This window comes from Ruditapes philippinarum, unplaced genomic scaffold (assembly GCF_026571515.1).
Source record: "Ruditapes philippinarum isolate M1 unplaced genomic scaffold, ASM2657151v2 ctg2034_1_1_1_1, whole genome shotgun sequence".
In the NCBI taxonomy this organism is placed as follows: domain Eukaryota; kingdom Metazoa; phylum Mollusca; class Bivalvia; order Venerida; family Veneridae; genus Ruditapes; species Ruditapes philippinarum.
The window spans coordinates 144,014-160,403 of record NW_026857441.1 but is presented as its reverse complement, the minus strand read 5'-3'; the positions used below and the strand labels follow the sequence as shown (position 1 = coordinate 160,403).

Genomic DNA, 16,390 nt, shown 5'->3' with positions numbered 1-16,390 from the left:
CCTATCTCAGAAACGGTAAGAGATAGATCCATATAATAATACATTTTCTGTATCTGCTCGCAAAGATCTTTCAAACGGCATATACATTTCACGGTTTTATGGACTTTGAAAATTGGTTTAAAAATCGCTAAAGGGCCATAACTCGAGAACGGCTTAAAATCGAATCGAGAACCTAGGGTTTATTTTGAAGCATTTGGTAAGGTCTATCAAATGAAACAAATATCTTGAAAATCGATATCGTAAAGTGTTGCATAAAAGACAAAAAGGCGTTTTTTATGTCAAAATTTATCCAGTCATTCTTCTCCACTTTTCATTGGTTAATGAAAAAGAGTGGGTTCAAAACGAGGCTGTCTATTGTTAGACGTCATCGTTTTTCAATTTCATTGGCTGATCAAAAATAGCAATACCGGTTTAAACCTGTCGTAAATTGTCAATAATAGTTTGATAGGCGAGGAGTAAAGACTGGGGTAAGCTTATTTTAGTTATTTTAATGTTTTTTACGCATGAGTGATTTCACTCTCGGTTTAACAGTACGAGCTCGTAGCATTTGTCAAGACCTTTCGTTTGATATGCAACATGCCTATGTTATGTCCAGTAACAAAAACGTTATACGTATTTATATGCATGAGTGATTTTGTCTGCCATATTCAAACTCTCCTATCTCAGAAACGGTAAGAAATAGAACCATATAATAATACATTTTCTGTATCTACTCGCAGAGATCTTTCCATTGGTACATTAATATAAGGGTTTTATGGACTTTGAAAAAATGGTTTAAAAATCGCTAAAGGGCCATTACTCGAGAACGGCTTAAAATCGAATCGAGAACCTAGGGTTTATTTTGAAGCATTTGGTAAGGTCTATTAAATGAAACAAAAATCTTGAAAATCGATATCGTAAAGTGTTGCATAAAAGACAAAAAGGCGTTTTTTATGTCAAAATTTATCCAGTCATTCTTCTCCACTTTTCATTGGTTAATGAAAAAGAGTGGGTTCAAAACGAGGCTGTCTATTGTTAGACGTCATCGTTTTTCAATTTCATTGGCTGATCAAAAATAGCAATACCGGTTTAAACCTGTCGTAAATTGTCATAAATAGTTTAATAGGCAAGGAGTAAAGACTGGGGTAAGCTTATTTTAGTTATTTTAATGTTTTTTACGCATGAGTGATTTTAATTTCGATTTTAGTCCGTATTCATAAAGAGCGGCTTAAGACGTTTCATTTGATACCAAACACGCCTTAGTTCGGCAGAATCTGTATAATTGATGCGTTGTAAAAATAAACCATCTTCATTGGTCCATATTTCAATTAATTCATCCCCTCCGGTTTATCAACCGTAACAGAAAAGGTCCGTCAATTCTATTAATCTTTTGTGATTAATGAAAAGCTATATTTAGTAACGAAGGATAAAGGGTTTTTGTTCAACATAGTTCCGCTAGGTATTGTAAATCTAGACTAAGTGGCGACTGTACTTGACGGTCGCTGCGTTTGAAAGGATAATAGATTCTTTTGTGATTAATAAAAAGTTATATTTAGTAACGAAGGATAAAGGGTTTTTGTTCAACATAGTGCCGCTAGGTATTGTAAATCTAGACTAAGTGGCGACTGTACTTGACGGTTGCTGCGTTTGAAAGGATAATGAATTCTTTTGTGATTAATAAAAAGTTATATTTAGTAACGAAGGATAAAGGGTTTTTGTTCAACATAGTGCCGCTAGGTATTGTGAATCTAGACTGAGCGGCGACTGTACTTAATGCCTTTTTCTTTCATTGACACCCGCGTGGGGCTGATGAAATAGCTCCTGGTGGTTGTGAAATACCGCACTAAAAATAGATCATGCGCAGTCTACAAGAACGTTACGCTATGACAGTCATTTCCTTACTAAATGTAGGTAAGTAAACGAGTTATATTTGTATCAATATTATTTTGAACCTATTAAAAACCTATTTTTTATAAATTAAAATGTTAAGTACGTATCTATTTACAAACATTTCTTTTATCTGTCATGATGGTAATTATCTCTCCGTCTAGGGCCGAGGACCTGACCCTCAATGTCCGCGATTCAAGCCCTAAATCGTGTATACGAGTCAGCTCCGTATACTTCCGGGAGATTAAAAATAGAACGATAATGTCATTCTAAAAATAGAACGATAATGTCATTCTTAAAATAGAACGATGATGTCATTCTAAAAATAGAATCCAATATGGCGTCGCGCATGCGCAGTCGTGCCCCCAAAGAGACCCCTATACTACTGGCCACTCTTAACGGACATTGCATTAATAGGATTAGCCTTAGGTTTATTAGACACTGAATAGCAAACTTTGTTGTTGTACAGTTTTTTAGGTGCTTCGGGATACGTAAGTATTGCAGATTGCACCTTTTTATTGTCTAAAGTGAATCGACTCAATCAAAGCGAGTCTACCATTTTACTATTTTGTTATTTCGGTGCTTGCTACGGAGGGATCACATCCTTTCCAAATTCTTTTTATTTTACCCCACTCATTTCGCTCTTATAACCGGTTTTATTTCCCTTAGGCTAGGGTGGGTTAATGAAAGCAGCCATTCTTTAATTCAGCCTATTCGTGGACGGTGCCGATACCTGTAAGTCTTGACTAGAGTACAGCATAAATCATAAATACATGCCAGTAACCCTTAATGCATCAATAAATTTTTGCCATTTCCCAGGTTCTTCACTTTTCTTCAACTCGTCCAATAGGAACTGTACAGCGTTTTTAGGAGAACTATTTCTTTCTTCATATATATCGTCATGGTTCTCTGGGAAAAAAATATAAAATTATATTCAAACCAATCAGTTTATGAATGATATTTTTATACACTTTCATCAAATGAATTCATAAAAATTGTTCAATTAAGTTAATTAATTTTCTTCTTAAGAACTTGAAAGAAGATTTAAACATACCAAGAAATTGTAAAGATGGTAAGACGTCTTCAACATGCACGTTTTGAACAATCAACCTTCGAAAGATTTTCACCATTTCACTATATTCTAAACATGTACTATTCATTCCTTCTTTCGACCGTGTATTCACATCATACACTGTAACGTCTGATGCACTATTCTTCTTTCGATAAACCTCCTTGGAATAAAAAAGAAATCAGAAACAAGATTGCATTGAGAAAAATGCTATAGCACCGCATTTATACAACACTAAAAAGTAGTGTCGGAACAGATTTATTTTGTTTGTCTACAATTGAAGATTGTCATAATGCATAGATCCCTGACCTATCTAAATCTTATTATCAGATTAGTGGTTAAATCTATTGTTAATCCAATAAAAGATCAGAGTAGGAATATATCAATGCACTGGAGTCTAGTGAATTTGGTGGATAAGGTCATTTTTCACACAGCCTAAATTTCATGACTACATCAAAGGACAACACAGTAAGAAACTTTATCAAAATCTAGGTCAGCTGATATCAAAGTTCACTTTACATCTTAATCTGTGCACATGGTTCAAATTTCATAGCTGCACATAAAAGGACAAGAAAGTAGGTCACATCATCAAAATCTAGGTCACCTGATATCAAAGATCAATTTTAAAACTAATACTGTGCACATGGTCAAAATTTCATTGCTGTACATCAAAGGACAAGAAAGTAGGTCACTGTCCCCTTGGGCAAGGTAAAAGTTTGACACAAGGATTTAATTTAAAACAATCTTGATGCAGGTCCACCAAACAACATTTCAAGTCAAATATCTAAGCTGTAGCTTTCTCCCATTCAGAAAACATTTGTTTTATTTTCTGTTTTTACTATATTTACATAATTAGAATCACTGCCCCCGGGCAGGGCTAATTTTGACACCAGGGGAAAAATAACTTGGACAACTTTGGTAGAGGACTTATAGATGATATTATACATATTATGTATAGCAAACATCAAAGCTCTATGCCTTGTACCTTCAGACAAAAATATTTTTTATTTTTTTACTATATGTACATAATGAAAATCAATGACCCCCGGGGCGGAACCAATTTTGACCCTAGTGCTATAATTTAAACAATTTTGGTAGATATTCACTTCGCAAAGTCTCATGCCATATATTTAACCTCTAGCATTTGTCAATTCTGAGAAGTTTTTACTTTATACATTGATATAAGGAAAACTATCGCCTCTGGGGCAGGGCAATATTAACACTAGGGGCATAATTAAAACAACTTCAGTTCAGGACCAGTAGATGATATGTTATACCAAATATCAAAGCTCTAAGCCTTGTACTTTCAGACAAGAAGATTTATTGATTTTTTACTATATGTATATAGTGAAAATCGATGACCCCTCTAGGTGGGGCCAATTTTGGCCCCAGGGCTATAATTTGTACAATCTTGCTAGAGGATCACTGCACAATGTTTCATGCAAAATATCTTAACTCTAGCCTTTGTAAATTTTGAGAAGATGTTGTTTTTTTAAGTTTTTATAATATACATATAAGGAAAACCTATGGCCCCGGGGCGGGGCTAATTTTGACACTAGAGGCAAAGTTTGAACAACTTTGATAGAGTACCTATAGATGATATCATTTAACAAAAATTAAAGTTCTAAGCCTGAACCTGCAGACAATATGAGTTTTTTTAATTTTTACTATATGTATAAATTGAAAATCAATGACCCCGGGGCGGGGGCAATTTTGACCACAGGGCTTTAATTTGAACAATCTTGATAGGGGTTCACTACACAATGTTTCATTCAAAATTTCTATTCTCTAGCATTTGTCAATTGCTAGAAGAAAGTTTTTAATACAGACATATAAGGAAAACCAATGACCCCCGGCGCGGGGCTGATTTTGACCCCAGGGCTATAATTAAAAAAAAATCTGGGAAGAGTTCTACCAGACTATTCATTATGCAAATTATCTAAGATCTAGGCCTTTTGGGTCTTTACAAGAAGGTATTTTAAGTTTATACTTTATGTACATATAGTGAAAATCAATGACCCCCGGCGGGGCCGATTTTGACCCCAGGGCTATAATTTGAACAATCTTGGTAAGGGTCTACCAGACAATGTCTTATGCAACATATCTAAGCTCTATGCCTTTTCGGTCTTTACAAGAAGATTTTTTAATTTATTCTTATAAATCCTTTTGGTTGCCATGGCAAGCAGATTTCTGCATGGAATAAAATTCTTGAACAACTTTGGAGGCCCTTCACCCAAGGATCAATCCTGCAGGTTTGGTTGAAATGGACTAGTGGTTTTTCACAAGGACGATGTTTTAAGTTCACTATATAATCTATAGAACACACACACAAACAAACAAACACACACATACACACAGGTGAATCGCTATATGCCACCGCATCGCAGATGCTGCGGTGGCATAAAAAACAAGAACGTGTTTGTTAATTTACACCAATGCCCCCCGGCTCAGATTATTGTTCGTTACAATTTTCAAAAACATTTTCACCAATTCACTCAGTTATGGACAGAAAAATTGCCAAAAACATGACTGTAAACACAGTTATATAACTTGATAGAGTCATTGTGTTTTGTAATTGTGGAAAATATAGGTTGTCAAGTCATTGCTTTGAGTTGTGATGAAGTTGAAAAATATTCAACTTACCAATCTTTTAAATTATCAAATTTACAACTGTATATAACTGTATGATTTTGCCTTGAATCTAGTGACCCCAAACTCCATCAAAACTTAAAGAACCACCTTAGGTATGATCCTTGTGAATATGGTTTAAATTGAAAATAATCTATTGTCAGCACAAGTGGCATTGACCTTGTGACTTCTAGCACTGGACCATCCAAATTACGCTCCTTCCAATAATAAAAAAGCACCAGCTGTATAAGAAAATGTGAAGAAATCTATTTGGCATCCCTGATCTTGACCATATAACCCCATACTCAATCTATAGAAAGAAGACATCTGCCCATAAATAAAAGTTAGCAAAGGTGTAAAATTTATTTTTGACACTAGCGACCTTGACCCAACTGACCCCTAACTCCGTTCAAAAGATGCAAGCTATCATCCATTCAAATATGAAATGCAAATGTGTAGAAATATATCACTGTAAACATTGACCTAGACCCGCTGGCCACTTAATCAATCCAAAGGAAATAAAGCATGCAAGTTATCACCCTACCAAAACTAAAATACATCTGTGCATAAATAAAGGCTGTATGGGCAAAAATGTAAAAATCTATTCTTAGCACTGGTGGCAATAACCAAACTTACCCCTTATTAAATACAAAGGAAGAAGGTCATGAAATATATCATCTTACAAAATATGAACGAAAATCAGTCAAAAAATAAAGGCTGTATTGGCAAAAGTGTAAAAATCTACTTTTAGCACTGGTTATCTTGACCCACTGACCCTTCCTCAATAAAAAAAGGTCTCTCAATTTTAAGTTTCTACCAAATAGAAAAAGACATATGTAAATATGGTTACACCTGTATCATTAGCTGGTCAAACCAAGTGATGCTCCCCGAATAGGTTTTGGACACAGAAAAGTATACCTGTTGTAGTTTCAGAGTCATGTCTCGACCGAAGTTCAAAGTGTTAAAATAAAGGGCGATAACTCCAAAATAAGGCAGGGTGCCTTCTTTGCATTGCACTACTACTTATTGAGATAGTTTAACCTTCAATGTTTATTGTTGATACTTATTGTGTTTTTAGAGTTAAGTTCCGTTCAAAGTTCACAATGCCAGTTTAAAAATGGGCTAAAAGGACAATAACTCAAAAATAAAGCAAGTCAGATTTACAATTCTTTTGCACTTCACTTTAACTCAGTGAGATTTATCTGCCTACAACGTTTCTTGATGATACATCTTATTGTTTCAGAATTATGTCCCGGACAAAGGTCAAAATGTAAAAATGAACAATGAGCAATAACTAAAATTGCACAAATCAGAGTTATGGTTCTTTTGCACTGAAATTCTACTCATTAAGATTAATCTACTTGCAACATTTCTTGTTGATACCTTTTGTGGTTTCAGAGTTATATCCAGGACAATGTTTAAAGTGTAAAAATTAAAAAGGCAATTACTCCAGTATTAGACAATGCAGTGTTACGGTTACTTTGCACGGCACAACTACCTAATGAGATCTATCTATTTTCAATGTTTTTTGTTGATATCTCTTAAATTTTTAGAGATATGCCCGGGACAAAGTTCGAAGTGTAAATATGAACAAAGGGCAATAACTCAAAAATTAGGCAATACAGAGATACTGTTTTTTTCACTGGGTTTTACCCTATGTGATATATCTACCTACAAAGTTTTTTGTTGATTTCTCTTACAGTTTCAAAGTTTGTTCCGGACAAAGTTCAAATTGTAAACATGAACAAAGGGCCATAACTTTAAATGAGGCATGACAGAGTTACGGTTAATTTAGCACTGCACATGAATCCAATGAGATCTATCTACTTATAAATGTTCTTGTTGATAACTTGATATCTCTATATAGTTTCAGAGTTATGTGCCGGACAAAGTTCAAAGTATAACAATGAACAAAGATCAAAAACTCAAAACTAGCCAAGGCAGAGTTACTGATCTCTTGCACTGCATATGTTTCCAATGAGAAATATCTACATACGAAGTGTCTTGTTGATATCTCATATTGTTTTAGAGTTATGTCCCGTCATAACTGTGCTCTTGCATCTCGTATGTTAACATTGGGATATATCTACCTACAAAGTGTCTTGTTGATATCACGTATAGTTTCAGAACTATGTTCCGATGGACGGACAGACGGACAAAGCTATACACTGACGCTCTCCCTTCGGGGAGCATAAAAATTTGAAAATCATTTTTTGACATTGAAGAACTTGACCTAGACCAAATGACGTCAAAGTTTGCTCAAAGAAAGAGAAACTCCTATGGCATGTCCATGTAATGAAAGACATCAACTGAAAAAGCTGTTAAATCAAAAACGTTGATATTTTTTTACAACAGTGACATTGACCTTGTTTCTTATGACCCACTACTCCACAAACTTATACGACTATTATCACATGCCAAATATGGAAGATATCATTAAATGAATTCAGTAATAAAGAAAAATTTAAGTTAATTCAAGCTTGTCGGAATAGATTAAATATACAACAAGGCCATTTATCAAAGTAATCAAAAGGGAAATAATTGGGAAAACTGGATGGCAGAGTTATATAACTTGGCAATAGCATTAACTTTGTACGGTTAAGTATGTGTAGAAATTTTGGAGCCATAGATTTTGAAAGAAACTTAAGATAAATCCAACTTGCCGGTTCAGGTTAACCATATTCATTTCCAAAGTGCTGAAAAGGGCAATCACTTGAAAAATTAAATCAATTTTTATGTAACTTTCCCACATTATGTTCTATTTATTTGATAAGTCAGTGTGTAAATAATGAGCCATTTGGTACAAGTAGAACTTAAGAACAACTCCAAAATTGCCGTTTTGTGTTTAACTTGTACGGACAGACGGATGGACGAACATACGGACAACGAACGGACGGAAGGTTTAATGACTTTATGCTCAGGGGCATAAAAAGAAAGAAAATATAAAAAAGAAAGAAAAATAAAATTGTAATAGATGTCTTTAAAATACCAAAATTACCGTATGTCAGGTTAATTTTGCGTAGGGCAAATTGTGAAATTAATCTTACTTTTAAATAAGCTTTTTGCTGTTAATGCTTTTTTGCATTTTTCTGCTAATAAAGGGAGACCACTCTTTTTTCCAGAAATTTGTTTTTATTTTCACGGGTAAAACTTTGTTTTCAGTTGCCCTATTGATGTATTACTTATAAGAATGTATTTGGTATTTTAAACTCACTTTTTTGTTAACATGCTATTGTAAATCTGCCTTTGTTTGTATACCAACTTACAAGGTGTGAATTAACTCATTATATCGGACAATCGATTATAGAAGCGTAAACCTGTTTGCTCCCTAATTAACATGACATAATTAACACTATCATCAATCTTGTAACAACAATTACGCTACAAAAATGCACACGAGCTTCGATGCAAAAATGAAAGTTGATTTTCTCTGGCAGGTACAGAAGTTACCCATAATTCTTTGACTGAAATACGATACGGAGATTTTTGCGGGGCAACGGAGTACAAATGTCTGTTGATTTTTTATTCTTACATTTAAACTTAAGGTGGTTATATTCTTAAATCATTTTAACAAATAGAGTTAGTATCAAAACTATTAAGATACAACATGTAGATGTTAATGTGTATGAAACGATTAAATGCCGAAAAAATGGACATCATTTTCTCGTCGAAATGACGAAAATAAAGGAAAAAAATTAAGTTATTTTTACTATACAAATAAACAAAAGTAAAAATATCTGTTACTTGGGTATAAGAAATTACAGGAAGTTTGTTTCAAAGTCTATTTTTAAAGTGCCAATTTTGATATTTTTGAAGATTTAGATGCACGCAGATGTTTCTAATATAATCAGCACAATGCATTTATATTTATCACACTTATAAAATTATTCAACATTATCTTTTACGTATAGAATCAAAAACAATTTAACTTCTTTTTTAAAGAAATTCCACCATGCAAGAGATGATACATTTAAAAGCATGTCTCATTTAATATTTTTATGTTGGGATTAGGTCGCACCAACATAGTGTAGGTCATATGACAACTTTTTCAGTGATACAGTGGAGAAAGAACTCACATGCCCACATTTGTAAAATTGTTTCAGGCACAAACGGGCATCTGAGTACAGTAAGCTGGCTTGATATCTTTCTAACATTAAATGGTATGGTAATTACACATTCGAAACACAGTCTTTTTAAATCAGAGAAATAGAGCATTTAAGTGTTTTTATGTCATAAGGTATGTAATTAAACGTATAAGATTTTATTGGAAACTTGTGTTAGATTATTTTAGGGGGGGGGGAAATTGATATGGTAAAGTTATACTACAAATAAGAGCAAAGCGCTAAAGGCACTTTAAAAGACAATTTAACTAGGGACTTTGGGTAACACATTTTTACGCTAGTTTCATAAGTAAATGAAGTATAGTAAAGGAAGATTTGTATTCTGCAATGACTGAAATGTTTTATTTTATATTAGCCCATTAATTAGCGCAGAAGCTGTGTGTTTTGTCATAATTGTCAGAGGCCACCGGATCTATTAATCTTACAGGATTTTGACAGTTTGCTTTCGGAGCACTTTGGTGTGACACCCGTTTCGACACCCGGGGGATCGCAGGAGGAGGTTGATGTGTCTACCACGTGTTTAGACTCGGACGAAGATGATCCCGAGTTAGATGTTGATCAGCGGGTCCAAGACTATATAGACACGTTTCCAGATGACACAACATGGGCTCCTGTTACTAGTGACAGCGAGGGTGAAGCAGAAGTTAATTGTGATCTGCCCCAAAATGATGAAGACGTAAACAGAATTGCCCTGTATCATAAGAAAGGTTGTGGGTGCAACAAACACTGCATTAAACAGTTTCTGACATTTTTGATCACATATTGAATATTAGGGAAATGGAAAAACAAGATAAAGAACTGTATATAATGGCAACTGTAGTTAACAGCCCTCAAAATGAATTGACAAAGCGCGGGAAAATCGTCAGAAAGGTCACAATGACTTTCATTAGTGGGGAAACCAGTCTGTAGGACTGTGTTTATTTTAGCCTTTGATATCAATCGGAGCGCTCTTCAAAATATCCTAACACATGTTGATCAGCATGGTGTGATTCAAAGAATTCACGGGAACAAAGGGAAAAAACCTGTCAAATCTTTAAAGTTTGAAGATATTTAACATGCGGTGACATATGTTTCCCAAACTGCTGAAGACATATGATCAGACAACATACCACCAGTTTACTTACCAAGTGCTACTACAAAACTCGATATTCACAAGAAAAACGAAACATCGTGCATTGAATCTGTACCAACAAAAAGGGTTGTTCATTATAAAACTTTCTGCAACATCTGAAAGAAATGTTTACCACACATCAAAATTGCATCTCTCCACGCAACAACGTTTGTGCAACTTGTGAAAAATTAAGAAAAGTTGTGATGGATTCCAGAACCGAGGATGAAAAATTGCAGGGCACCGAAAATCTTAGAGACCACATTGTCAAAGCACAAAAAGAAAGAGAAGTCTACACCAAACGCATTGTATATGCTAAAGTTCTGTTTGAGGCAGGGGACAGGCGACATTCTCAATTCACCTTTGATTTCAGCCAGAATTTTATCGCTATCACACCATACAATACAGATGGGCCAACTTATTTTATGACATTGAGCAAAGTGCAATTGTTTGGTGTACGCAATGACGGAACATCAACACAATACAACTTTCTTGTAGACGAGAATGAGACTATTTGCTCTTATGGTACTCAAACTCACGGTCCGAATGCTGGCATGGCTGTTATAATTATGGTGGAGTGGGTGATAGAAAGGGACCATGCGGAGGGACAAAAAATTTCACTAGATGCCGATAACTTCCCTGGCATGTTCGTCATAAAGTGCCTTATAAATGTATTGAAATTATTTACTTAATTCATTTAAAAAGTGGTTTATAGCAAAATAACTTTTGGAATAATTTATCACTCATTGCGTTATATGTTGAACGTGCATGCATGCACGTGTGCATAAATTGTAAAAAAGCACTCACTGTTTCGCTACAAATAAGATCAATACTTAAATGTACTTTGGTGTTTATATGAATAACTTTTAATAGCACTTCCTATCGGTTCGTACACATAATATTAATTATATGATCAATGCCGTTCATAGTCAGTTATCAAAGAAATACAAGTCAACGATATTATATCACAAACTTTGTTCCTAAATTCAATTAAGATAAAATATTATGAAACATGAAATATTGTTGTCTTTTTCTAAGTTAATCCACTTTACTCCAAAGTTGTAAGAAGCATTGTCAGTGACAAGCGTCTTGGAACTTGATGAAATGGCCTATCATCTGATTCCAAAATATGTTTTTAAAAGCTGTTAAACATTTTCCTGCAGATGGTGCAGGGTTAATAATATGAGCCGAGATCAACCTGGATCTTAGTGACCACCGATTTTTCTTTTATAAATTGTACTATTCTTACATTCTTTTCAAACATTAAGAACTTTCTGTCTATTTTTACTGTTTGTCTGAGTATAAATTTGAAAAAGTGCTATCATCCGATAATAGTAAGAAAAAGACAATCTTTTCACATGTTTGAATGAAAAAGAATGTTCTGTAAACCTAATAATTCTGCAAATGAGAATTTTGTCTCCTTTGAATCATATTGCAAACAATCTGGTGTACCTCTTTTTAAGAGTTTGCAATTAACATTCAATTCCAAGGACAATTTCTTAGGGGACCTTTAGCATAACGGTATATATATTATAACCGAAATACTTATGAATTAACTGTTATATACTTTAAACTGTGATACTTTCTGTATCATGACGCTTCTTATGCACCAATGATGCCATGGTACCATTTAATCCCTTGCAAGTAGACTACCAACTGATTCTTATTGCAATTTACGATAAAAGTTATATATCAAAATCAATTTACTCCAAATACATGTATAAGATTTTTCCAATAATCAACAATTTGTTTCTACCAGAGAGGATAATAGGGCATTTCAAGCAAAAACAGGAAACAAAAGGGGTCAAACCAAAAAGTACACTTAAGAAGGGAATGAAGGAAAAGTATAAACTACTTGAAAGCCTCCATTTGTCTCATTTATGTCTTTTGTAAGAGGGCTTTTGTTAAAACAACAACTACATAGTCAGTTTTAAGTTAATTTCACTAGCCACGACATTAACCCAAGTTCATCACATAATGTTTTGTTTGTTTTGTTTTGTTTACTCTTAATCTCAATCCTTTTTCCACATTGGAGTTTCTATATAGCGATAATATTTAAGAAGAGATCAGATGGTCGGATAATACAGACATTTTTCAATATATCTGTTAGAGCATGATCCGCAAAATTTGAACAATTAATAATGATATAAATAATAATGATATTAGAGCCAGATTTTCACTCTTCTCCTACCTTCTTTATTATGTATTTCACGTGCTAGTTGCATGAAACAACTATTTAGGACCTATTGTTATGAATGTCTTAGTCAAAAAGTAGTAAAAGGCTTAGTGTTAATGTCTGTTTTGAAAATGAGCTTGATACATTTTTTTGTAAATAAGTGCTAAATGTGGATATAAAATGAAACATTTTTTGTGATAAAGGTATGCAAATAAGTCCATTTTTGAAATCTCAATGTTGCATGGCCAACATGTCTCTAAAAATGTGTAACCCGACATTTTTATGCATTTTGTTTGAAACTTAACACGGAAAATACATTGTGATGGTATTTAGAAAGAGTGGAAGATTACATGTTGATGAGAAATGGACATACGATGGAATTACATTAGAAACAGTCGAGAACTTTAACTATCTAGGTGTCGTATTTGGTTCAAATTGTGGATTAAATCTTAATTCCCAAATGTTAGTGGGTAAAGCGCTTAAAGCAATGAATACATTATTAGTTAATACAAAAGAGTTCCAATTTTTTCCCAAAAAACTATGTGTAGTTTATTCGATTTATTTGTAACCTCGATTTTAGATTATTTAGCTGAGGTGTGGCCATGTGCACTCATGGCTTGCATTAGTTTTGTTACACATAAAATGTTATTCACAAAACTTATTTATCTCTCTATATATACATGCTATATCTGATTTGACTTTTGTATTATATTTATATAGGCGAGGAGCGTAGAGCTCAATAAAACAAATAAAAAATATGTTCTTTACTCTCTAAATACATCCGTTATACGTTATTTTGAACCATAAATGATGGATGTGTCTCTTTTATCTGAACTTGATTATTACACTTGAGAACAATACAGATATTAAAGCCAGTTCTTCAGCACAGTTCAATTCGAAGAAGACGACTTAAATCAGTCCAAGGTAAACCGGATTTGTAAACTGGAGAGCTTTCTAAGCAGTCCAATAGTAGAACAAGAAATATTTCCCCGAGTGTTATCCCTTTCAATACAGATACTGTGTTTATGATTCAAACTCGCAGTATCCAAAACCTGAATTGTCATCAACTCTACTGCATACTATCAATTTTTCGGAAAGAGTGCGAGTCAGTGATGATAGTCGGCCGAAAGATCAATGAATCGATGTTAGAAGAATCTGTCCTCCGCTAGTACATGATGTGTAACAGGTCGATTATATGTACAATAGACTTTCCATGTGTAATGTACGATCTTTATACTAGTGATGTAATGTCTGTAAACTGGAGTAAATGTTTCGTGCACAAACCAGTCACAAACCTCTAAGCATACCAGATATATATCTTTATAAAAATTCTTTACATATGCACACTTTTATCTTTCTGTAACAGTTCTGTAAAATTTGGCTGAAATTTAACAATTAACCCTGAACATGCTGAATATTTTAAATGGACTTCCATTTTTGGGACTGTCCATATCAATTTTAGGGATATTCATTTGAATATTTAAAATTTGTCAGCCAACAGTATAGAGCCTGGTCGGACTGCACGGAAGTGCAGGCTGGCCTGGCTCTATACTGGTGGCAAAGACTTAATGCTTTCGGGTCCAGCACTTAAGGGGTTAAAACAGCTTAATTGTCCTCTTGGAAAAGCACAACCTTTTTTGTAAAACTGACATGGCCACTTAAAAAATGATCTTATCTCAACCCTTTCAAGTATCTCTGAAATTCTACTGGTTAATTTGGCCAATGAAGTGATTGTTATACAAATATCACTTGACATTGAAGTACCCTACAGGATGCAGGTACCTGCTTTAAGATTTATTTGCTGTTAATATTCATTTTCACCATTAGTTAAATCAATGATGTATTTACAGGATTTACAAAGGTAAAAGCAATTTGTATGAAATTGCACTAGGTAATGAAATATGTAATCTAAATATCTGTACCAATGCATTGTTTTGATTTGACAGCAGCAGACATGTATGTCAGAAACTTAGATTTTATGCACACAAGTTGATGCCATCATAGTCACTTCTAGTAATTAATAAACAACTCATGAACGAAAGGTTTGAGAATAGGTTGGGTGTGAGATTAGGTACTTATACGATAATAATAAACACAATAATCAATATAATAGCCTCTTAGGCGCTGATATAAAGCAAACTGTCAGTTTATTACTGTAAACTTAGATTCGGTATGTACAACTGTGGTAGAAAATTTCTTATGCCAACGAAACATTTCCAAAAACGAAATTTTGTAAATTTTTGAACCCTATTCAAATGAGGACTCAACAGCCTCATACATTTTAATGCAGACAAATGTGCGATATGGTTTTTAATGAACAGAGAAATATTGGTAGTGAGAGAAACTTCTATCTTGGTAACACAAAAATCGGACTATATGGTTTTATTAATACAAGTCCGTCTAAACTTCAATGGAAGCGGATACTTATTCATCGGATTTTAAGCAAAGCGGGGTCAATGTAGATTAAATGATATGCCTTGGTGTTTTTATTGCACCTGGGGGCGCAATCTTGTATTGTATGGACAAATACGATAATTACACCTATATTTCAAACTTATAAATATTTAAGCGTGGTACTTGTCCAGGAAATGCATTTGTAAATGTTTAAGTGTGATCGGTTGACTGAAGACATAGTTCAACTTTTCATGTCTTATTGTGAAGTTAACTCTTAAATACGTGAGTGTTGTGATATTTGACGATAGAAATTAATGGTCATTAAGATTAAATGGCGTTCGTTCTGTTAACGCCGCCCGAAAACTGCGTTTATTTCCTATGGCAAGATGTTACAATTAATGGGGAAATGTTCAATTAGTGGTGAGATAAAGAAGAAATGTATTTGTTTTTCAGATATTTATTTTCTGTGAAATTCTCGATTAACATTATGCATTATAGTTTTGTATTACATCATCATTTGTTTCTGAAATATAACCCTCACTTTCTGCTCCATAACTTTTATTTGAAACATGTAGACAAATTTTATTGTGAATTAACTCACCGTTTTAATTATTACCGGTGGACATAATTTTGGTCAATTGTTCATGATTAATACTGTTACTATGAATTACCCTTTTGTTTAATACTTTTGATCTTCTTTTCGTCGATTAGACAACAGAGTACGTATTTGTTATTTTGATTCTGACTGATTTTTACAAAATAATGCTTTTATTTAATGTCTGTAAATATTTATTAAGTTGTAACATGTACCATGTTCTTTAATTTGAAGGAATGAAATATATTTTTATTATTATTATTAAAGATGCCCAAATATCGTTTACTGATTGATATGATGCCTAAATACATTTTCTTATGAGCTACGTTTAGCCTGTCACATCCAGTGCTTGCAGTATTTTTATTTAGATTGTAAAGAAAACGATATAGTTTTTCTTTTGAATATTTTTTTTTTGTAAATTCTAATGCTTCAA

The 16,390-nt window shown here is 33.7% G+C and overlaps 1 protein-coding gene across 1 annotated transcript in view; it reads right to left on the bottom strand.

The window, feature by feature from the left end:
• Positions 1-2,629: 2,629 nt before the first annotated feature.
• Positions 2,630-16,390, bottom strand: part of LOC132749760 (uncharacterized) — a 30,074-nt gene continuing 16,313 nt past the window's right edge. The window contains exons 4-5 of the mRNA XM_060739653.1: positions 2,921-3,098; positions 2,630-2,775 (exon numbers count right to left, since the gene is read on the bottom strand). Of these exons, the coding sequence (XP_060595636.1) occupies positions 2,630-2,775; positions 2,921-3,098 (324 nt within the window). The remainder of the gene's footprint in view (positions 2,776-2,920; positions 3,099-16,390) is intronic.